Below are 25,013 nucleotides of genomic sequence, written 5' to 3'. Positions count from 1 at the left end.
TCCGTAAATAAGTCTTCTTCGCTTCGAGAACATATCAACAAGCTTCGGCAGCTTCAAATGTAGGTTCAAAATGCGGGGAATCCTATTTTCTCCGAAGACATGACGATCGCTTTATTATCCTAGGTGCCGCCACGATTCGGTACCTTTTATTATGCTCTTATTGCATTAGGACGAGAGTCCACTCTTTGGTGGGAAGAGTTGGGTCCTATGGTCTTGGACCAAGAGAAACAGTTGAAGGGACAAAATGCTTCCAAATTGGAGGCTTTGGTTGGTGAAGCCTCTCAGAAGAAGCGGAAGGACCAAAAGAAAAAGGAGGACAAAAAATTCAAGCAGGACAAGGAGAAGGAGTTGAGGTTGTACCGGAGCATGGCACACGCATCTAGTATTTGTGGCAGCTGACTTAATACTGATAGATATTTTGCCACGTCGAGTAGCATGGAACCTTGACCGAGTCTACTGGCAATATGTAACTCCTCTTCGGTGAGAACCTTATCAATCAAAGGGCCCTGTAGCCTAGTCCCAGCCAAGTCCGCACCCCGAATGTCAGTGAGCACTCGAAGGGAAGTTGGTGCCACGTAGGTTGGGTCTCTTTGAGACCGCCATTTGGCCAATCGCTCTTTTGAGACCGTCATGATCTGAGCCCCTAGTTCGGCCATTACGACGCGGCTTTCGCACCAACGCCGCTCAAATTGACTCTGGCCTGCTACTTGCCATATTTGTGGTAAGACCGTTCATTGGAAGAAGGATTATCCTGACAAAGATAAGGACACCAAAAACAAGGACACGAAGGATTCTGGAGGGGTGGCTGCACCCTCATCAGCTGCTTTTCTACACTTAGTAGTCATTGAGGACTCTTCACCGAAGACTTCTGATGCTACGATGACAGCTCCCCAGGCTTGAGAGTGGATCGTGGTGCCTCACGGCACATGACTCCTCCCATTGGTGTTGCCCATTTATGACCTTCGCGTGCGCAGATTCTGTGTCTATTGCTGCACGGGATGAGATGGAGCTAATTCCAGATGGACGTGGCGGTACCCACACTTCCGAGGTGTTGCATGTGCCAAGCTTGGGGTATCATTTGCTTTCGGTCCATAAGATTTGTTCTCTTGGCCTCTTGGTGGAGTTTGACAATGATGGTGTTCGAGTTCTTGAACGTGGATCAAGGAAGGTTCTCTCTTCAAGATATGAGGACAATGGCATCTATAAATTGAAGTCTTCTACAGCTCTTACCTCTCTTCTTCTTACTTCTTAGACACAGTCCGAGCTATGGCATACTCGGTTTGGCCACCTGAACTATGAGTACCTTTGGAAGGTGTCGTGAGGATTTTTTGTCTAAGGTTTGCCGGAGATAGTGGTGAGCCAACAACCATGTGTCTCTTGCATTCGTGGGAAACTGCATGGGGATGTGATTTCCAACAAGGCTTCGCGGCGGTCTACTTCACCTATGGAGCTTGTATCTATGGATCTTTGTGGCCCGATGAAAATCAAGTCCCTGAAGGGGAGCTTGCACTTCATGTTGATCATAGATGACTACAACAGGATGACATGGGCCTATTTCTTAACATTGAAGTCGGAGGCTTTCTTCCACTTCAAGGATTGGCTTCTCTTTGAGGAGAACGGATTTGGCCGGCGATTGAAGACCTTGCGTTCAAACAAGGGCAGTGAATTTATGTCTAATGAGTTTAGTCGTTTTTGTGCAGATAGGGGCATTCACCAGGAGTTTGTTAACACCAACACTCCTCAAGAGAATGGCATTTTGGAGCGGAAGAACGGAAGTGTGGTCGAGATGGCATGCACCATGATGTAACACTGACAGACACCTCAGTTTCTGTGGGCCAAGGCCGTGGCTACTGCAATTCACATCCTCAATCGATCTGCCACTTCGGCCGTTGACAGGATGACACCTTTTGAGGCTTACTTTGGGTCTAAGCCAGATATCTCTTATTTTCGAATCTTTGGGTGTGACACTTATGTGCACATCCCGAAGACGTAGCGTAACTAGCTCGAGGCGGCTTCCCGACAACAGGTTTTTGTTGGCTACAGCTCCTAGTCCCAAGGTTATCCTCTGTTTGATCCCGTCAAGCGGGATGTCTATACGAGCCAAGATATATGGTTCATGGAAGTTCCGGCCACAGAGAGGGGTGAGGAGCACCCCCTCCTTGGAGATCTCGGGGAGAGTTGGGCTCCTGAGACAGTTCCTTTGGAGCCAGAGCCTCTTGATGGAGATTCTTCTTTTGATTCAGAGTCTTTTCTTCCACTGGACACCCTAGTGGAGCTTCTGCAGCTGGATATTCTTGAGTCTTCAGCAGGTGGAGAGCGTTGGGGAGAGGTTCGGCCTCCTCCTCGTTGGGCTTGTGACACACTCCGAGATTCAGGGATTGAGGGGGGCCTTGAGGAGTGGTAACCACAGGATGTATCGCGGAGGTCACGGAGGAACCAAGCACATTCTACGGAGCTTGTTTGCTCTAACTATTGTCTGTTGACTCGTGTTATGCAGGATCGAGAGCCCACTTCAGTGAAGGAAGCTTTGTAGTTTGACCATTGGCGGAGGGCTATGATAGCCAAGCTGGAGGCTATTGAGAGGAATGGCACTTAGTCTCTTGTGCCTCATCACTCTCACAAGAAGGTGATTGCGTCAAGTGGGTCTTCAAGACCAAGCACCTTAGCGATGGTTCTTTGGACAAGCACAAGGCTTGCCTTATTACTAAAGGTTTTGCTCAACGCCCAGGCATTGACTCCCATGATACTTTTGGCTCCACTGCTCGTATGGCGACTATTCGAGGTGTTCTTGCCTTGGCTGGCCATAGGCGATGGCCTGTCTATCAGTTGGATGTGAAGTCAGCCTTTCTCAATGGTGACTTGCAGGAGGAGATCTATGTTGAGCAGCCTCCTGGCTTTGGATCCTCGGATGGGAAAGTTTACAGGTTGAAGAAGGCCTTGTATGGCCTCAAGCAGGCATTGCGTGCATGGAACGAGAAGATTAACTCGTTTCTTTAGTCAAAGTTGAGATATTGACGCTCCAAGGTCAATTCACAGCTTTATGTGCACACTTTTGCGGCTGGTCGTGTGTTGTTTGTGTTGTATGTTGATGATTTGATTCTGAGATGGGATCATGCACAGAAGGTTCAAGAGACCAAGACACCTTTACATTAGACGTTCGAGATGACGGATTTGGGGCTTCTTGATTTCTTCTTGGGTCACAAGATTTATCAATCTCTGAGGGGGCTTTTCCTGTCTCAGCAGAGATACATTCAGGAGATCTTGGTGACTTTTGAGATGGAGACTTGTCGGACCATTTCTACTTCATGGATCCAAACTGGAAGACCACTTCACACTCAGATTCTCCCTTAACGGATGCTTCCCGCTACTGTCAGTTGATTGGATCCTTGATTTGGCTACTCAATACTCGTGTTGATCTTTGTTTTGTTGTGGGTCTTTTGGCGGGGTTCATGAGTGAACCCAAACAGGTGCATTGGCAGGCTGCCCTAAGGATTCTCGGTATTTGAGGGGGACCTCAGACTTAGGGATTTCGTATCCTGCAGGTACAGATGCTTCTGATCTTGTTCTTGCAAGTTGGAGCGACTTGGATTGGGCTGGCGATGTGGACCACTGGTGGTCTACTACCGGCTACTGTTTTACCTTGGGTATAGGTGTTATCTCATGGAGTAGCAAGAAGCAGTCCACGGTAGCCCTTTCTTCTACTACTGAGGCGGAGTATCGGGCCGTGCTTCCACCACATGTGAGGTTGTGTGGCTTCGGAGATTGTTGGAGGAGCTTGGATGCCCCCAGACTCGTCTTACTCTTTTGCGATGCGACAATGAGAGTTGCATTGCCTTGGTTCGGAATCCTGGCTTCCATGCCCAGACAAAGCACATTGCGATCCAATATCACTTCATTCGGGAGAAGCTTCTGGATGGGACCATTGATGTGGAGTACTGCAAGACGGAGGATAATCTTGCAGATTTGTTTACGAAGGCGCTTCCCTAGGCTCTTCTTTGGAGACATGTCAGATCCCTTAGTCTTTTGCCTTGTCCAAGCTCTGAGAGGGGGTGTTAGAGAGTCATTTCCTGGACAACGTAGAGTGCGACGTCAGTAGGTAGTACAGTCGGACAGGTGCCACATCAGCACAGTCGGACAGGGGCAGGAGCAGTCGGACTGTTTTATGCAGCCGACCTGTTTTTTATCATTTCCGTGGCATTTTTCCACTGCTATTTATAGCAGTTTCAGTCCAGCATTTTGATCATATTCTGCTCTGACATGTGACAGAGACGGCCTGCTGAGACTGACAGTGCGTGGGCTGACGGAGACCTAGGTTCTCAAGGCGGAGACACACACAGATATTTTCTCTGCATCCGCGTATATTTCTGCACTCCTGTACAGCATACTACACTGCAGATTTTTTGTGTTTCACTGTCTCCTCTCTCTCTTTTTTTTTTTCCGTAAAAGGTAATTGTATTAATTACGAAAAAAGTACAAGTTTACTTGATTACAAGATACATGATGACACTAAGCCATCATGTGAAAAGGTTCCAGTACTAAGAGTTACAAAGTCATGGCAAAGACGCAGAGGAAATTGCCATGTGCCAAAGACGTAAGTCCTCCCAAGAGAGTATGTCAGAATGCTGAAGAAGATCTATCTGCCAATACAAGAGACCCTTAAGCCTAGCAATATGCTGCTGAAAATTACAGGCGGAATAAAAAAGAAAAGCATTCCGAATGGTCCAGTTATGCCAACAGCCCCAATATCAAAGAAAGTGAAACACGAGCTTCATATGTGGCTGTGCCGGTGTTGGGTATTTGGACTGCACAAAGACCCAATCGAAGGGCCTTAGCGAGAAATCAACCACCGCTCGCCAAACGGCTGACAAGAACGACCAGATTTTCTTAGCGATGGGGCAATAAATAAATCGGTGATGGGCGGATTCCACACTGGTGGTGCAAAAGAAACAGTTGCCGTTGGAGATACGTCGCTTGGAAAGAGCTGAAGCAAGCGGAAGATCCCCAATAATCACCATCCAAAGAAAGACCTTATATTTGAAGGGTGTCTTGTTCAACCACCCCTCCATCACAGTTGCCCTCCACCATGATCGGGATTTACGCAATCCCCATAGAGCATTAGCTTTAGTAACCAGCCATTGATGATCTTTAATGAGAAGATGATAGACATGGTTAGCGGAAGCTTTGCCTAGACTGAGCCGGCCTTCAAAGTCCCAATCCTGCCAGGGACGATCCAAAGCAAGGGTAGGAAAGGGTTGTCTGCTTTGGAGCACCATCAAAAGCTGTTCCCATAAATGCCTGTATCCACGAGGGATCTTGAAAATCCTCCTGGCTGTACGAAACGATATTAACACATTGCGACTGGCAAGGGTGGCATCCGCAACTGAAGTTAAGCCCAAACGTGCCATACGGTTGAATTGTGGTTGTAGCTCTTGTTTACCTTCCCATGAAAGTAACCGCGAGACTGCCAGCAATTCCAATTGAAAAGAATTAGCAACTAAGCGATCCTCCGCCGGATGCCACTGAGCCTTCCGGAGGACCAGTTTCCAGGAACATACCAAATGGGCAAGCAATGATGAAGAAGAATTGGAGAACCGAGAATCGGCATTAAGAACATGCCACCAAGAACTCTGGATTTGGGTATTACCATGCCGAAGCCCATGCTCCTCAAGGAAATAACGGGCTATAACGACCCACGGATGATGATCTGAGCACATGGCACGGAAAAGAGACCAACGGAGTGCCATCATGTGAGTTTGGGCATCCAAAATAGCTCCTCCACCCATGCATTTGGGGGTGCACTCCTCTCTCTCTCTCTCCTCTTTGTGTTTCATTGTCTCCTCTCTCTCTCTCTCCTCTTTGTGTTCACTCTCTCATAGTCTTTGTCCTATGCTTCCGCATCGCTGCACTCTGACAGCCCCGGGCACCTAGCATCATCTTGCGAAGCTTAAGGGACTTCTTCAATGACAGTTTGATCTTATATAGAGTGTTGATATCTTCACCAAAGATGACTTAGTTTCTTGGCATCAAGTGGTCTCCTCTATGACCCTGCCCTGACTTTTGTACTCTCCTCAGCTTTACCTTACAAGAAGACCTCCTAGCTGGCTGAAGATTTCCAACCAAGAGGTTGAGGATCACATCTTCAAGCTTGCAAAGAAGGGTTTAACTCCTCCTCAGATTGGTGTCGTATTAGGAGATTATGGTATTGGCCAGGTGAAAAATGTCATGGGCAGCAAGGTTGTGAGGATTCTCAAAGGCCATGGCTTGGGCCCTAGAAGTCCAGAGGATCTCTATCATTTGATCAAGAAAGCAGTTGCAGTTAGGAAGCATCTGGAGAGGAATAGGAAGGACAAGGATTCAAGTTTAGGTTGATTTTGGTAGAAAGTAGGGTACATAGGTTTGCTCGATACTACGAGAAAACCAAGAAGCTTCCTCCTAACTGGAAATATGAGAGTGCTGCAGCAAGCACCTTAGTGGCATACTCTGGAAGACTGCAAAAGTGTTCAAATCTCGATGTTGAGCTGAGATGCTGGAATTGTAATGATGTAGAGTGAACAATTTTATGTAGTTTGACCATTTTGAATGGAATGAGGCCATAAGCCTCTTTTTGATTTGAGAGAGAGAGAGAGAGAGAGAGAGAGGAGAGAAAGTTATATCAATGTCTACAAAAGGCCAAATCAGCCTATGAGACCAAAATGTTACATTTGAAAATTTAGGGAATTTCTTATGTCCCAAAATAGTTGACATGTAATGCTATGACTATCTAAATGGAAAAGAAACAAAGTACAATACATTGCTGATGAGTACAAAATGATGTCTAATTCAAATAGAGTGTGGAACTGCTCAAGAAGCACTCTCATCTTAGAATATCTCTCATGGGTTTGTCTAGAATAGAAAGGCTAAGTGGCAAGGTAGGGTCCCTCTTTGACAGTGTAGTACCCTCTGTATTTGTAGATGGTGTCTCTTGCAAGGGCGTGGACCAGCTGGATGTGGGTGGTGGTGGGCTCTGCATCTCTATGTGGCTGTGTCTAAGGTGGTCCCGTGTGGTGGGGCTGTTAGTTGGACTAGGGAGGGCTCCGTGGTGGATGGACTAGTCGATACTCTATAGAACTGTGTGAGTGCATGCTAGTGTGTGGCTCCGTGTCTCTACTATTGGGTTCATGAGAGACGCTCTCTGTGGTGGCGTAGCTCCAACAAAAAGAGTGCGAGACATCTCTGATTTGGGAAATCCATAACCCTAGATAGAGGCCCAAACCTTTTTGAACAAGCAATGGAAGCACCCTGAGATCTCATAGTATCGGGCATCTGCATAAGCAATGCTCCTTTGTCTCTAGCTCGAGCTGACAAAGCTGGCAAATCTTGTCCTCTAGGGGAATGGAGTTTGTGCCGTATCTATGTGTCTCAATCCAGAGTTGGTGTGAGGATATATAGAGCTGCCCAATGGCGCATTGTACACCATGAGACACGTGTGCATCCATGCATCTTGATTGGACAACAAAGCCATCAGAGGATATGTGTAGAAGATGCTTCTGGTAGAAATCCATCTTCTGGTGTTGGGGATCTCCTCGGACAGCCCTCTTGGTGCTCATACTTGCCTTGTAATAGACACATATAGTGCTAATATCCCCCATCTCATCTCCATCAAGACCTCCAGCTCCTGTAGTTTGTGCATGAGCCTAGAACATAGTACTGTGTCAAAAGCCTTACGGAAATGCACAAAGCAATAGTATACCCACCTCCCTTGTGCTGTGCTTTCCTTGATGATGGCTTGGAGTATGAGGATATGATCAAGAGTGGAGTAACCCCTCCTAAACCTTACCTGTCCACATGCTTGATGTTGGTGCTTCTCTGCCCATTTGCTTAGCTCGTGCTCTAGTATTGATCCATAAAGCTTGGCTAGCATGTGGCCAACCATGACTTTATAGTTCGTAGGAACCATGGGGTCTCTAGCTTTCAGGATTGGTACAATAGTAATAGGTGACCAACTAGCAGGGAAGCCTTCACATACTACTAGTCCATCATGGTCTTGGGCCCGTCCATTTCGGAGAGAGAGAGAGAGAGAGAGAGAGAGAGAGAGAGAGAGAGAGAGAGAGAGAGAGAGAGAGAGCCCCGCACATTGTGTGACCTGCACAACCTGGTACCCTGTGCCTGCACACCTTGTGTGTTCCTAGCGCCGTGCTCCTGCCCTCTGTGCTAGCCCTCTGTCTGCCCTGTCAGCTTCGGGGGCCTGCTGCCCTGTCAGCTTTGGGGGCCTGCGCACTGCTCCTCTTGAGTGTGCGCCTTCAGCTTGTGACAAGCTGCCTGCTGTGTGCAGGCTCTGTTTTTCTGCAGTAGCCACCCTGCACCCTGCCAAAGACCGCCGGTGCCTACCAGGTGCTGTCTTGCGACTTCTCCTTCCTGTGATCACTCTGTCCAGCACGAATAGTATTTGCTGTGCTAGCTCCACGTTTGCTGTACCTATGCCTGCTGCTCGCAACGTCAGCCTGCGACAGACCTAGCATGAGCCATTGATAGCTCCTATGCCCTGATGGAAGGTTTGAAGACAGCTGAGATGGATCAAGGCCCTAATGTTTTGGATCTAGACATGGATTTGGAAGAAGCTGTAGTGGAAGAAGATATGGTGCCTTGCACTGAAGAGATGGCTCTCATCCTTCCTAAGGTTCAGCCATCTATCAAAGCTCCATGTGCAATCTTTGGCTGCCCTTGAGGCTGTTGATCAGGGTGATTCTTCGCAATGCTCCTATGCCCAGGTGGCTTCTCCTTTGTAGGATTTGCAAGAACCAAATTGGGAACAGTTGTTTGAGTTTGCCAAATCTTTGTTAGAGGAGTACGTCGAGCATAATCATCGAGATATTCTTGCCTGTACGGAGGAAGAGATTTTGGATACATAGTTGAATACTTAAGAGGTTCTTCACTCCTTTTTTACTTTCCATGAGCAAGTTGTCATTCTTTTCTTCAACAGTTGGACACATGTCCTCATTAGGATCCGTTAGTGGTTTGACATCTCGTCTTCAGGCTGAGCATTTGGAGGAGATCTTTGCTAGTCCGCGAGGTTTCTATGAGGTTGTGCTCCATTCTCCTTGAGCACAAGATTTTCTTCTAGCCTAGTAGCCCCTCTTCTTTGAGGAACAATTGGTATACATTGTTCCATGGTGTCCCATGGCTGATTTCCAATGCTTGCTCAAGCAGGCCTGCCTAGTGTGGGTGGAAGTCGAGCTTTGCCTAGCAATTTATTGGGCCCTCCTCAAGGACGCTGTGGCTGTAGTGGGTCATGTGTTGGTACCCCCAAGTATAAATGCTGCTAATAGAAATCGACTTTGCATGCTATGGGACATAGCTAGAAAGAGGCCTAACTGGTTGCGCCTCAGTTGTAGTGGTATGAGGCCTCTTTGGTTTCACCTCAAGTGGGTACTTTTGTTGGCTACTGTTTCTCCTGTGGTCAATTGGGTCACTTCGCAGCAAAATGCCCAGACCGCAAAAGTACCTTGGTGGATCCGCCTGTGGATAAGGATCAAAGCATGCTCCCTCGTTCTGTGGAGCAGTGGATTGTTCAACCTACCCAATCTAAGGTCAAGTAACTTGCTCCTTCGCTTGTTTTGGAGACACATGGATTTTGATGGAATAAATGTAAAGGGAAGGTCCTTGTGCCCACAGTACCTATTGATCCTTCTTCATCATAGGTTGCTCTTCTCACTTATTTGCGTCGCCAAGACAAGTCTTTTGATTCACTTTTTGTTTGAGTTTCTATTGCCCCCAAGGATCCTTAGCTACCCAAACATCAACAACCACAACAATGTACTCGTGATCCTCCATCCTAGTTGGCTTTTTATGCTACTAGTCGAGTCATCATACCTTGGGATTGCAAGTATCTAGGCTCTACTTTCCACCTTGTAGATAGGCCCTCCTTCTCGTGGGCCGAACATTAGAGGCCCAACCCCTTTGCTATGCTAGGAGACTTATTTGAAGATGGAGTATTGGAGACATTGGTAGCAAAGGCCCATGCTCATGCGGCCAAATCCTGTCAACACTCTTGATCCTTTCTGTCTGTTTAGTCCCGGGGTGCCTTTTGCACCCTTGTGCTTTTGCATTTGTTGAATCCATTGTATTTGGTTCATATATGATGGCCTAGAGCTAGAAAAACAAGATTAAGGGAGAGTGGTGGGCTGTATGTCTATTTATAGAAAGTTTGGGGTGTGGGCACAAAAACTCTCTAGGATCGCGTTTCTTTTTAAAATAAGAAGGTTTCTTGATTAATTAAGCATGTTTTGGGGCTAGTTAGGCTATTGCAATTTCAGCTCAACGCCCCCTCTTAGGCCCAAAAGTAAGCCATGAGAAATAAACACTTTTGTTTATTTTCTTTTACCCCTAGGCGTCCCACCCCAAAGCAGCTAGGGCATTGGGCAAAGGGTGCATGTTGGTTGCCTAGTGACCTACCAAGACTATAGAGGCAATGGTTATCTTACCAAGGGAGTCCAAGTGATCACCCTAGAAAGGCTAGGGTATCGGACCAAGGGTGCTCATTGGTTGCCGAGGGGCCGATCAAGTCCTACAAAGGTGGATGAAATCAACAATGAGCTTTTTTTTTGAAAATTTTTTGGTTTTTCTTATTTGGATGGCTTTGTGTTAATTTGTCATAAGATTTAGCATTAAGTGAGGGTTTCAAATAAATTGTCGTTCTCCATTGAGTCAATGTATCTTGAAGTATGGGAAATAAGGATGGATAACCCCATGATCTTCATGAAACAGGCAAAACAATCTCACACACTACTAAGGCACACATCAAGGTATAGTGAATTGGTCACTAAAACAGATCAAATGGTTTTGATTGGAATCCAAACTAGGAAGGTTATTGACAAGCTTATGGAGTGCAATGCCCAACTAATCACGCAAATAGCTCAATGGATGGCCTTTCAAATGGGAGAAAAGAGAACAGGGATAAGGTTCAAGAAAGCATGGATGTTAGGGTTCCACTTTAGCAATTTGATTCTAACTCTCAAGGTATTATAGGAAGGAGAGAAATCCCAAATAATCAATATAAAGTTATTGAGCCATCTCAACATAATGATGATCATGTTAAAAATATTCATGTCTTAAATTCTCAAGGACAAAGAGGCTCATTATCTATATTGGTAAATTTTAACTATCATTTGGGAGGAATTGCTTGAACAATGGGTCAAGTGGATAGTTATTATGATTAGCCTACTAATGGAGAGTCGGACTTCAATGAACAAGAATTGAGAGAAGATTTTCTTGTCCAAGTATAGTGGCCAATCCTCATCTCCTTCAAACCTTAAAGAATGGATATCCAAGTTAGAGTTCTACTTTGATATCTTTCCAAGAAGTGATGAGCAAAAGATCTAGTTTTCCACTTAGCATTTAGAGGGATTTACGCATATTTGGTGGAGCTACATAAGGAGGGAGAACGAACCTTGCATTTGTCTAAAGTACCGTATGCCTTTAGCTTGGTCCGAAAAATCCACTTAGTCTTGATGACCAAGGACTATCCATCAATATCCAAGTTCCATTTTGATTGATACTATCTAGTTTCTTCTCCATGGCCTTATGCCACACAGAGGGTCTTGGAGAGCCTTGTGCCAACTGTCTGTCTTGGAATGTGCAATGTAATTAGCTATAAACAACGATGCATATGAAGCTTGAGGGGCGAGCCGAACAAACCTTCTAGGGCTCTCCAGAGTGGTATCCAATGGAAGGATCCCCAAATTCCGCATGGTCAGGTGGTACTAGCAAGGTAATGGGTCTCTCAGAGGAGGCGTAGGAGTGAGATGCTTGTAGCAGGCAATAGATCTGGCTAAGAGGGTACAATCTCATATGATGTGAGCAGAGGTGAGGACGTCGAGTCTGGTGCAGTAGACTACACAATGTCCCTCTTGTCAAAGATGACATTCCTCCTAACGATCACCTTGTTCGTCCAAGGATTGAACGAATGGTAGGCTTTCACTTCGGAAGAATAGCCCACAAAGATCAAGAGTTCTACTCAAGGGGTGAGCTTTTCTATCTTGTCATTTGGAGTGTGAGTATAAGCATAACTATTGAAGACTCTAAAGTGAGAAACAATAGGTTGAGAGCCAAAAATTGCCTCATATGGATTCTTTTTAGGGATCGCCATAGTTGAACATTAGTTAAGGATGTATACTAAAGTGTTAATAGCCTCAACCCAAAGGCGCTTAGGGAGCTCTACTATGAACAACATAGAGTGTGCCATATTCATGATTGTCCGGTTTCTACGCTCTACGATTCCATTTTGGGTAGGAGAGTTGGTAGAGGTGAGCTGGTGTGCAATGCTCTGCTCCTGTAGAACTCAAAGAACTTGTGGGAGGTAAATTTGCCACCAAAATCACTCCTCATAGTACCCACATGACAACCAGTCTGGTTATGAACCATACCAACATCCAAGCACTGAAATAAGTGAAGGCATTTGACTTTTTCTTGCGGAAGTATATCCACATGTATTAAGAGAAATCAGCCATTATTAAAAGGAAGTATAGCGTGCTATTCAAGGTGGCAGTGGATGTGGGATCTCAAAGTTCTACATGAATGAGCCTAAGGGGTTTCTCAACATTAGTGGTAGATTGCGGAGGGAAGGGTGTACGATGTTGCTTACCTAGTTGACATGCTTTACAGACCTCTCGAGATAGTTTTAGACATGGAAGGCTCTCAATCATCCCCTCATGCGCCAACTCAAAAAGAGAGTCGTGGCCAAGATGTCCTAAGCAAAAATGCCAAAAAACGCTCAGAGGCCGTGGGCTTTTGTGTGGTTGCCAAGGCCTAGATGCAATGGAACTCCAAATCATCAGTAGTTGGCTCGCCAAGAAAACGGGTCAGGTGGTAAAGGCCATTAGGTTGTCTCTTACAGTGACGAGCAATCACTTAACCAGTCTGAGAGCCTAGGATCTCAAGTGTGGTTGTTGTAAAGAAAAGTGCTCATCCCAACTAGCAAAGTTGGTGAATGGACAAGTTCACCCCAAGCTAGGAGACATGATAGACATTATCTAACGAAGCTAGATTCGGACCCTAGTTAGGGATCCTGGTCAGTGGAAAAATTGATGCAACCTTGGGCCCGAATCTTGATTGAGGAGTTGTTTCCCACGTGGACTCTCCTGGTTGTAGGGGCTTGGGAAATGAAAATGTTTGCTATAAGAGTCATGGGATGGGTAGCTCCACTGTCCACAAGCCAAAGAGGTGCTAATGTGCTTGGCTGTAACGAATGGGTCTCTGCAGTCACCTCATCAGGATGCAACTTATAGATGTGAATGGGACTCGCATCTGATGTCTCTAAGGAGATGATGTGGGCTTCTGCAGACTAGCTAGACAAACCCTCTGGAGTTGAATAGTTTGCTGATTGTGATGGTTGACCAGTGGTAGCGTGGGTTTGGCCTCACCACTGCCCCTATTGTGGGTTGCCACCACCCTGTTGGGGGTTACCCAATTGGGTGCCAAGGTCTGATTCTTGGATTTTGGTGTGTGCCTCTTGGCCTTAGATCAACACTCATCGTCATAATGGCCAGCCTTTTGACAAGGTTGACAATACAAATTCTTCTTAGGTACATTCTACCATCTAGGTTTAAGAGTGGATTGTGGGGTTCCTTGGGATTCACTAGTCTTGTTTTGATTTCGATTTTGAGTTGAATTTTGTTTACCCTTGCCTTGCAGCCCCTTTTGAAAAGATGCAACGAGAGCCCCCTCTATTGAGAACCTGTTATGAAATTGATCAAATAGTCGTACGTAATGTAACAATTGATACTAAACTCATAAAATACAGATATCTAAGGTTGTGAAATCACCTGCTGTACAAAATGATTTTTTTTTTTGGCAGCTTGTTAAGGCATAAGGTAACTTGATCGTTAGAGGACTTAGGAGCCCTAATGGTTGAGAACTCAACAAGGAGACACCGATACTCAGCCAACTTGACTTTCAAGTTGTCCTTGTCTTCTGTGATTTTAAAGTTTTGGAGCTCATGATCCAAATTGATGTGACAGATTTTATTCCAAGCCGCATAGCAATCAGTCAAGTGAGTCCAACTATTGGATGCTAAGTTGAAATGCTCAAGTTGAGAGTGAAACTCATGCAATAAACCTTGCATAAGCTCGACAATAGCAGAGGCATTACGAGCCTTCCATGAGTGGACGACCTCGTATGGAATACGTGCGGAATCAGGTTGGGGTTCCAACCCCTACACTAAATCCCATAGGTTTTGAGATTCTAAGACATGCCTCATCAAGTTTAACCAAGTGATATATTTTGACTTGTTGAAAAAAGGTCTTGTCATTAAAAGTATGCTTGACGGATGGGGAGCTAGAACCATGAGGTGTTTGTGAAGGTGGATAGGTGGGATAGTGCGGAGGATAAGATGGTGGTAGATAAGGAGGAGGGGGTAATGGTGGATAAGCAGAAATAGACTGCTGATGTCCAATGAGTGCCGATTGATGCGAAGGTACCAAAATTGTCATAGTTCCATATGGTACCGTAGGTGGAGGTGGAGACATTGGTACACAATAGGCCTGTCCAAATGTTGGTTGGGGCACAACATAATGATGGGATGGCCCACTTGGTAATGCCATGGAGGCAAACTTCAGTACCAAATGATCCACACTTGAGTGTGTCTGGGATGCACTCCCAAAAGGATAACTTGAAAGTGTGTGGGTGGGAGGTGTAGCCTCCGTCATTGATACACCTCTCAAAAATAGGTATGTAGAGGTCCTAAATGCTGTGTCTAAGCGTGTAGAACCCCTCGGAGTGGTGTGTGGTGCACTTAATGAAAGCGGAAAGGAAAGTGCAGTGGAAGATGAGGGAGGGATGCCCAAATGGATTAGTGGTAGATGTTGTTGTGGGAAACATGGTTGGTTTCTTTTGTCCATTAAATGTATTGGATGAAGATGCATCCACTTTAGAAATACATGTCTTCCTCATAACTCAGAAATGAAAGGTTATTCTGAAGAGTCCCTTCTTGATGAACATCCCCCGATCTAATAGAAAATACAGAATCAATTAGTATATAATTTGACATAATGGGATTCGTACCTGGCATTGGAGAAAAGAAGTACTATGGAAGTGGTGTGTAATTCGAGCGAGGTTCCACTTGTGGATGGCTAGTCCGTAGTGGAGATTTCAAAAGTCCTACAAGATCATTAGTTTTGTGGACCGAATCTAAAGAAGATAACTTAGGCTTACCATCAACCTCTTGTTGAGCCTTGTGCATAAGGATGAAATTATACTCAGCGGTGGAAATTTGATACGGTCTGTGGATTCCATGGTAGTATGGTTGTTCTTTGCCTATGTTAGATAAGGCAATAGCAAGGTGCGAGACCCACTCCTAATCGCTTGTGTCTATGTTTGGCTGTGAAGACTGGATCGGTGGTGTGAATGCGTTTGAAGTCATCTGACCCTTTTTTTGTTCTTGCTTTTGTAGATGAGCTTTCCAATCAAAGGCCAAGGTTTCTCAGAGAGTACCTAGCTTTGATACTATGTGAAGAAATGCTCTAAATGCAGAAAACACAAAACCAATCGTATGACAAAGCACAAACTGATAATACAGAACACAGTTAGGATCAAGGTAACTCAGAGACAGTGAACACAATGTATAATGAAGTGAATGACTATTGAATATACAATGCTCATGTAGCAAACACACTATGCATTGAATATCGAATCTCGAACTCTCGTATCTCTAGGATCAAGGCAAAGGTTATGAGTTGGAGAGTCTATTGTGAAACACAGCAAGGCAACCTCTATGTATCGAACACAAGCAAATGCAGCCACGAAAGATTGAATTTGTTGGGTTTGACTCATGCCTATGCTCACAGAGGAGTGTTGGTGATCCTTAGTAGGACACTGGGGCACTTTTTACTCTCCTTACGAGAGGTTTTTTTCCACATTTATTTCCTTTTATTTTATGTGCCTATGTTACACAGTTTGGGCACTTATCATGTTTTATAGCTTTTGGGTGTGAACACACTTTTGCAACCTTAAGGTTTAAGGGTTGTACTTTGTACTTGCACAACACACTCTTCAGATTATTGCATTGGGTGTTGTGCTATCACACTCACACACTCTCTTCATTGCCAATTGTACTCTCAACTGACCTTCGATTTGTCCTTCTCACATTTGGTATTAGAGCAGCCCTTTGCTCAGCTCAGCTCCTGGCCACCACTAGCTGTACATGAGCTTATAGCTCCAGCTCTAGCTCCTCTGCATTCAGTCCAGCTTGTCTGCCACTAGCAGTTTGCTTCGCCACCAGGCCTGCAACACTGCCTCAGGTAGCACCTTTGTCTACATTGCCCAGACAGATGCCAGCTGCCTGCACCTGTAGCGTCACTTGAGCTCCCACCCTGCGCAGCTGCCTTTGCCCACTAGTACTGTGCATAGCCCTCCCACCTCCAGCTTGAGTCCACTTGCACTCGCTTGGCCCGTGGCTTCTAGTACGTCCAACTGCGCCTTCTCACTTGCTCTTGTCCGCCCCCTGCACCAACTTCTTGCGCAGCCTCCAGCAGCACCCTCCCCCTAGAACACTGTGCTTGTCTGGTCCCCTGCACCACCAGCCCTCCAAGTCAGCCAGCAGTTGCCCGATAGTCTAGCCCGATCTCTAGCTGTGAAGTTCGAAGAGGTAACATAAAATTTTTCAAATCAATGTTTATCTTAGATCTCATTCACTGGAAAGGGCTTGTGCTTGGGCAACATCTCTCTACTTTTGCAAGTGTTTGGGACACATTTCTCCAAGAGATTTTGTGAAATTTTGGGCCAGAAATTTGGTTGTTGTTAGCTTGAGATTGGAAAATGTACATTAGTGCAAAATCAGTCTGAAATAGACTGATTTTGTGCATTTTGGGACAAGAAATTTGGGGCTTTTGTATTTTTAGTGCTGCTCAGCTTTGTTTGCACCTTGTACATCTTGTACTTCTGATAGTTTTTGACAGTGTGATTAAATTTGCTAATTACAGCAAAGTGTTTGCTGTAATTTCTAGAAATTCTAAGATTTTCAGGTTGGTCCAGCTTGAAGTATTGCTCTTTTGCTCCTTGATCAGTGACATTTATCATGTCCGATTAGGGAGGTGATATATTTACATATGTGTCCAACGAGGATAGGTTGGAAGGCAACAACTATTCCCTATGATCTTTTATGATGAAGAATATGCTGATTGCAAAGAATCTTTGGGATTATATCAACGGTGAAGAAGTTAGAGCTGGAGTTGTGGCTCTAGCTACACCTTCGCCAAGAGGACGTGGATGAAGGGCAACTTAGCCTGCTCTAGCTCAGCCACTTCCCCAGAGATTAGTAGCACAAAAGGCATGGGACACATGGGATGCTCTTGCTTTGTTGCTGATTGCATTGACAGTTCAACGGTCCATCATCCCACATATTCGGTTTGTAGCTTCTTCACGAGAAGCATTGCTGACCTTAGAGCTTATGTTTGTTGGAAAGAATGAGACACTCATTCTTGTAGAAAGAGCTTGAGACTGTGAAGATGGATGAGGGTGATTCTATGTAGGATCTGTTGAGAAACACGGATCTAGAGCTAGTTAGCTATGGTGGACGCAAATCAAACACACGATACATTATGAGAATGAGAGATTGTAACTCAAGTGAATTAGGTTCCAAGATAGATTAGCTTGGACTCATAAAGACAGACTTGAGTAACTCAAATTGATAGTTCCATTGCCTTGTTATGAGTGTCAACCAAGTATATGTCTTTATACATTTTTGGATAGTACCATTCTCCTCATGTGCATATGGGATTCTGAACATCTCTTCCTAGGGCATATGTCATTTGTCTATCTTCCATACAAAGCAACTTATGGGCAAGCCTCTTTTGGGCACACATTTAGCCTCTATGGGCAAACATTTGGCCTTTATGGCCAATTATCATTTGCTATTCTCAACACCCTTCCTCAAGTGATGAGTCTCTACCCTTGCTGGCCTTTGCTCTCCCTACATGATGACATGGCCCGGGAAACTAGCTCTTTGGCAACCTAGTTAAGTTAAACCTTGAAACTTTACATCTTTGGTAAGGCTTTTACATCCACTATGGGAAAAACAAGATCCACTATGGGAAAAACAAGATCCACTACGGGAAATAAAGATCCACTATGGAAAAAATTCTTTGTTGTCAGCAGTGGAAATTTCTTTTATCTTCTTCATGCTTCTTTGGCATCCTTTGCTTTTCTCGATCTTCTAGGTGTCTTTGATCTTCTTGGACTCCTTGGTTTTCATGCTCTTCATCTTTGACTTGTTCTTCATTATCTTGTGCTCTAGTCTTCTTTGTGAGGTCCTTTTGGTCTTCTTTCTCAGTGAGTTTGAGATGGGTACATTGCTGTGACTTGACATTACATTGGCATTGAACATTTGCACATGGTGTAGACAAATCATTTTCAAGTGCGAGAGGGTCTTACCGATTGGCTTTCCGCTCAATGGCAGTGTCTAATCCCGATTACAATTTCAACAACCGATTTGAACCATTTTTTGCAAATGGCAATATGAACCGAGCTTGAATTTAAGTGAAGGTTTGAATGTAGCGGGAGGTGTGTGTGAATGAGGTTTTCAAGAAAGGGCTAGTGTGAATGAAAACTTAATGAATAAAACAAGGTGTGAACAGGGCTTTGTTAGGGGAGACTTTGAAACCTTTAATGATAAGGTTTAATATAGTATTTTGATCAGCAGGCAGTGAATCAAAACGGCGTCATCTTTTGCATTTGGTGGTGTGTGTTTGTCAGTGTCAATCTAGTCGTCGATGATCTTGGGAGATGCCATCAATGATTGCGCTTTTGATGTAGTTGGCTTGTTGCTTCTATCGCCGAGATTAAATGCAAAGGTCTCTGATCTCCCTGTTGCTTATTTGTCCTTTCAAAATGGTTCAAATTTTCTGCCTTCTGTCGCCCAGACTCTACTTCTTGACCTCAGCTTGCACCTTGTCGTTGCTATAGAAATTGATAATCAAAAATCAATACGGATGCTTCACTTGCTCATGAAGAATCACAGAGACTCTGTGGTAGAAATCCCAAGCGCCTTAATAGTGACTTTTCCCTTGCTAATGCAGGAGCGAGACCAAATATAGTGACATTGCCCACTCAGCAAATTTTGGGTCATTGATAGACCAAAGTAAACTAGTGCTTGCAAATGCAATGTATCTTAGGGTGCACTACAGAAGCCCTTCAATGTAGACTCCAAATCAAGTTTCTTGAATAGCACCTTGAATAGCACCTTCTTCCTTAAGCTTCTTTACCTCGTACGCACAATGGATGTTGGATAGCTTGAGATATTGGAATGAAAATAGGCTTGTACAAGGAAGAGAATGAGAGAGGAAGGATTGTAGAGCATGAAAAGAATGGGAAAATCCACCTACTAGCTACCTAGCTCGGCCATGGCTTTGATACCATGTTGAGAAACATGGATCTGGAGCTAGTTTGCTATGGTGGACGCAAATCAAACACACGATACATTATCAGAATGAGAGATTATAACTTAAGTGAATTAGGTTTCAAGATAGATTATCTTGGACTCATAAAGACAGTCTTGAGTAACCCAAACTGATAGTTTCATTGCCTTGTTATGAGTGTCAACCAAGTACATGCCTTTATAGTTTTTTGGATAGTACCATTCTCCTGATGTGCATATGGGATTCTGAACATCTCTTCCTAGGGCATACGTTATTTGTCTATCTTCCATACAAAGCCACTTATGGGCAAGCCTCCCTCTATGGGCAAACATCTGGCCTTTATGGCCAAGCATCATTTGCTATTCTTAACAGGATCATCGGCAGCTTATGAATGTAGATGAGTATTACTCAGATACGCAATTGATATCTACTACTTTGAATTCATTGCCACCCTCGTATTTGGCCTTTTATATGGCCTTGAACCTCACCATGAGGATTTTCTCGCAGCCACTTACTTTCCTTTAGTTGGTCAGTTTGCTCTTTTAGAAAGAGTAGACAAGAAAGAATAGTGGTGTGGATATTATAGCCTTTGAGCATGCATTTTATAGCAAGGCTGAAGGGCAAGGGTAGCCAAGCAAAAAATGCTTCGCAGAGCTCTGGGACTTCAGGTACTTCATAGAACAACAAGAAATAGGGGGCACGCAAGCCAAGAAGAGCAAGTGTCACTATTGCAAGAAGCCAGGTCACTGTATCATAGAATGTAGAAAGCACATAGCCAAGGAGGAGTAGTTGTCAGGAAGTCCGCGTCTTTTGTTGTAGACGGTGACTATTGTTTTTACACACGGGGCCTTTGCACTATTACTTGGATATTTAGTTCATTCATGATGCTAGAGGCATTGGATTATCACAGTTTAGATACATTGGTCGACTTCTTGAGAGGTTTGGCTTATAGGATTACAAGCCAATTGGTACACCAATGGAACCTAGACTCAAGCCGTCCTTGCACGATGACAATGATTTGTTTGATATCCATATGTATGCTCTAGTAGTTGGATGTCTCATTTACTTATGCCATTTACTTATGCAACATAAGACCAGACATTCAGTTTGCAGTTTGAGCCCTGAGTAGATATATGCATCAACCTCACATGGCACATTGACAAGTTGTCAAGCATGTTTTCCATTACTTGTAGGGTACTAGACCTCTTGGATTGCTTTATGCCAAGGGGGGACCATTGCACCTACATGCTTACAGTGGTTCTGATTAGGTTGGTGATTATGATTCTCATCACTCCACTAATGGTAATTGTTTCTTTCTTGGCTCATCTTGTATCTCTTGGCTTAGCAAGAAACAATCCATTGTTACCACATTGTCATATGAAGTTGAATACAAGAGGCAGCTTTCACTATCATAATTGAATGCGTATGGTTTAGACACTTGTTGGCTAATTTGGATGTATTTGTCACACGGAGCCTACTCCTTTGTTCATTGAAAGTTAGAGTGCTATTGTAGTGGCACAGAACCCAGTGTTCCATGCACGCATGAAACATATCGAGATCCACTATCACTTTGTTAGAGAGAGGCTACCTGCAGGTGATATCAACCTTGTCTACTGTCCTACCACCAGTAATGTGGCAGACATCTTCACCAAAGCTCTTCCTCATGACAAACTTGAAGCATTTCGCAATGCTTTAAATTTGATCTCCTTTGGTGGATGACCCTTTTTTATTGATCACTCTTCACTCCAGGGGGTTTGTTGGGTTTGATTCATGCCTACACTCACAGAGGAGTGTGTGGTGATCCTCAATAGGACACTAGGGCACTTTTTACTCTCCTTACGAGAGGTTTTTTTCCCTAGATTATTTTATTTTATTTTATTTGCCTATGTTACATCATTTGGGCACTCATCGTGTTTTACACCTGTTGGGTGTGAACACACTCTTGCAACCCTAAGGTTTAAGGGTTATACTTTGTACTTCCATAACACACTCTTCAGATTATTGCATTGGGTGTTGTGCTATCACACACAATCTGTCCTTTTCACAAGATTTGATGCAGATAGGCAGTAGGAAAGAATATGCAGCAAATACAAATTTGTAGAGGAGAGAGAAAACTTGGCGACAATTGTGGAGGCAAACGCAAACACTCTTATGTGGGCGGCAAAGTGCAGAGTGTAGGCGATAGTGAGGATGACCCTGCGGAAGAGAGAAGATTAAACGTAGGTAGTCCAGTCAAGGTGACAGCACTTGGATAATGGCGATAGCTCTAGAAGGCCTTGGTGACAATAAACACAGCTTGAATGATGAAGTAGCAGCAGTTGGAGATGGGACGCCTGGCAGCAAATGCGAATTGGGCGATGATGGATCAGCAGGTGACAGTTGGATGTGGGTGATGGAGGCTAGAATTAGGTGTTAGATGGTAGCAAACAGCAAAGGAAAGCTTTGACCGTGATGTCCTTCACGAACAGAGTGTGGGCACCATAGATACAAATCTTGAAACCTACAAAAACGAGATTAAGGGAGAGTGGTGGGCTGCATGCCTATTTATAGAAAGTTTGGGGCACCCAAGTTAGGGTTTGGTATGTGGGACATAGTAACTCTCTTGGATCACGTTTCTTTTTAAAATAAGAAGGTTTCTTCATTAATTAAGCATGTTTTGGGGCTGTTTAGGTCAGGCTAATGCAATTTCAGCTCAACACCATCCTATACTTTGTAACCTTGTTATCTTGTACTTTTTTTGGTGATTAATATAATAACTCATTGAGAGAGAGAGAGAGAGAGAGAGAGAGAGAGAGATTCCTACCTATTAGAAAAAGAAAGAGAGATCCCTAGATCCTTTCATGTTTTGGTTTGTCATTGATGCTGACCATGCATATATGCAATCCCAGGTTCTTGGCCTTCAGGAATTTGGCAGAGGCGTTTCTGAAACAGGGTGAAGTGTTCTACAAAGACGCACTTCAAGCTTTTTTGGAAGCTGTATCAATTGACGAAAAGGATATTGTGCTATGGAATCGGCTTGGAACTTTAGCCTGCTCTCTTGGTTTGTTTAGCATTGCTCGATGGGCATTTGAACAAGGTCTTCAGTGCAGTCCGCATCATTGTAAGCTCCTCATGATTTTAGCAACGACGTTGGACAACAGAGAATTTGGGAAATGCTGTATACAGTTTCAATACACACTTTTAATTAGGAAGATTGTCAAATATATGCTTTCTAGACAATGCTTCTTGAAAAATATGCAAGTTTTTCTTCAGTTATTTCTATGAGCGTCACCTTTGCACACACAGTTTGTAATGCATAATTATGCAGCAGGATAAAACCATACAAGTCTTACATTATCTAGCAACTTGAGAGTTGTGCAGTTTAATGAGATATTTATGCACTGTGTACTGACACCTGCACTGTAAAACACTGGTTTTTTTTTTTTTTTGGTCCATTCTAGGGAGCTGTATGGAGAAGCTTGTGGAGGTTCTCATTGCTATTGGAGATGAAGCTGCATGCTTATCTATAGTCAAGCGACTTCTTAAAATTTCACCATCCCATCCTCGGGCTGAGTTGATAAGATGCGTTATTGAAGATAATGCAGATGTCAATGATGTTGATAGAGACAATTGTGGGGTGCCAGAGAAATACATTGTCGTGTTGCGTGGAATAGATAAGCTGAAACCACAACATTATGGCTTGACCTTCTCCAAAAAGCGTAAGTCAGATGATTTGGACATTTGTGAACCACCTCCCAAGAGAGTTGCTTCACAGAGGATCTATGTGAAGTTAGCAGAGGCATCATGGGCGGAACTTGTTAACAAGATTTTAAGAGCTTACGAGGACAATATTTTGAAGGTTTCAGTGATTGTACAGGATGCTGCTACAGGATATCCTGATTGCAAACCAAAATCAGATACATTGACTGGTCAAAATGTGGGTTCAGAAGCAGTGATAGCCAATGCAGCAGTTAAGTTTCAGTATAACAAACAAATTGTCAGTGAAAGTGAGACAGACAAGTCAAATATGGAAGTGGATGTTCTGGAATTGAACACTCAATCTAACTGTACACAAAGTGAAGCTGAACATGTTTTTGTGTCCAGTGTCTCGAATTATGCTGCAACCTTGTCCAGGGAAGAAGTCTGCAGTCATGTCGAAGGTTCTTCTCTTTCTAAGGTGGAGACTGGAGCCTCATCTAAGCATGATTTGCCTTCTGATGCAGGCTCTGATAGATGTGGCATTACCAGGGACAAGGAAACATCTACTGATGAAGAACCACCTTTAGAAAGACGAAGCACTAGGCTTGAGAGAATCCGAACTCGGAAATTCGACAAAAGTGAAGAAGTCGAGAACATGCAAATGGAAACAAGTAAAATTAAAAAGTCTTTCGAACATTTGATGGAGCTACTAGAGCCTTTTATTGTTTGTACAGAATGTATTGGTGAGATATCTTCAATCTATTCGAGCAGCTCAGAGGAAGAAAAATGCATTATTGTAGATAACAATGAAGAAAACGATGTATTGGTGTTTCTCAGGGAGCACGATGTGAATAGTGGGTTATGTCATGTTGCCCAGCACCTGCTAGAAAAGTTACCGAGCATTGTTAAGCCCCTTGAAAGTTGGGGGGCTGTTTTGCACCTGGAAAAGTGCATCAGAGGGGTTTCAAAAGGACTAAATGCTTTCTGCAGCCTCTTCCTTGCAGAACTGTATATGGATATGGCAGCCTCTGCTGCAAGTGAATCTGAGAGAACCAACTTTATAGAGGACTGTGACTTTCATCTCTGCAAAATTTTGGATTGCTTTGCTGCCACCATTTCCTCCCCGGATATAAGCTGGCACGATATGCCTGAGTTTTCTAAGACTTTTCATGTTGGTGAAAAGATGGTCAAGGAAGTATTCAAAAACAGTGTACAAAGCCTGGATTTGGAGCATGCGCTTCAGCACCGGTGGTGGCCATTCTGGGCACGGTTTTACTGGATCAGCGGTTGTCTAAGGTACTTTCAGGGCAGTTGTGAGAAAGGAAGGGTTGATTTTCAGCAATGTCAGGCAGTCCTTGAAGCCATGGAGCATTTTACCAAAGAAACTGTTGCGATTTCTCTCATACACTGCAGAAATGAGAGAGAGATTTCTTTAGAAAGAGTAAAGCACAAGCTGTACGAGCTACAAATACAGGAACTGCTGACAAATTCAGCTGCTCGGCTGGTTGAACAAGGTCAACATGAATACTTGATTGAACATCTTGCCCCTATCCTATTCCCAGAGAATGATGTAGAGAAGGGAACACCATTGGCACTGAGGAAAAAACATGCAAATGATTTTTCTACCGAGCTGACAGCGCTGAACATGCTAATTGAAGCATGTGAATGCACTGGCTCCAAAAATTTCAATGTTGCTCTAAAGTGCTATATTCGAAAGATGCAAATACACTTTCTTACAGCTGGATTCAGCTGTAAGAGAGGTACTGATAACTATTCATGTAGTGTAATTCAGGATGGTAATCAACTGCACTCCAATATAGGTGAGATAGCTACAAGTGTTGAGTGGTTCAATCTTGTAGCAGAGGAGGTGAAGCTGATATGCAAATTTATTGCTGGGTCTGGTCAGCAGATCATTGATAAGTCTTTAGTAGTGGTAAATGCTTTCACCTT

General features: G+C 44.1%; 1 protein-coding gene across 2 annotated transcripts in view; it reads left to right on the top strand.

Annotated features, from left to right (window-relative positions):
• Window positions 1–25,013, top strand: part of LOC148021323 (Tetratricopeptide repeat (TPR)-like superfamily protein) — a 127,708-nt gene that overhangs the window by 46,146 nt on the left and 56,549 nt on the right. For both annotated transcript variants that reach the window (XM_087699195.1, XM_087699196.1), the window contains exons 6-7: window positions 22,274–22,485; window positions 22,826–24,996. In XM_087699195.1, coding sequence (XP_087555321.1) covers window positions 22,274–22,485; window positions 22,826–24,996 — 2,383 coding nt within the window. The remainder of the gene's footprint in view (window positions 1–22,273; window positions 22,486–22,825; window positions 24,997–25,013) is intronic.

The sequence above is a fragment of the Lygodium microphyllum genome, chromosome 18, assembly GCF_053477565.2.
Source record: "Lygodium microphyllum isolate KBCC chromosome 18, Lygodium_microphyllum_v1.1.10, whole genome shotgun sequence".
Taxonomy (NCBI): Eukaryota; Viridiplantae; Streptophyta; class Polypodiopsida; order Schizaeales; family Lygodiaceae; genus Lygodium; species Lygodium microphyllum.
The sequence above is the reverse complement of the archived record's forward strand: the minus strand, read 5'-3'. Positions and strand labels throughout refer to the sequence as shown.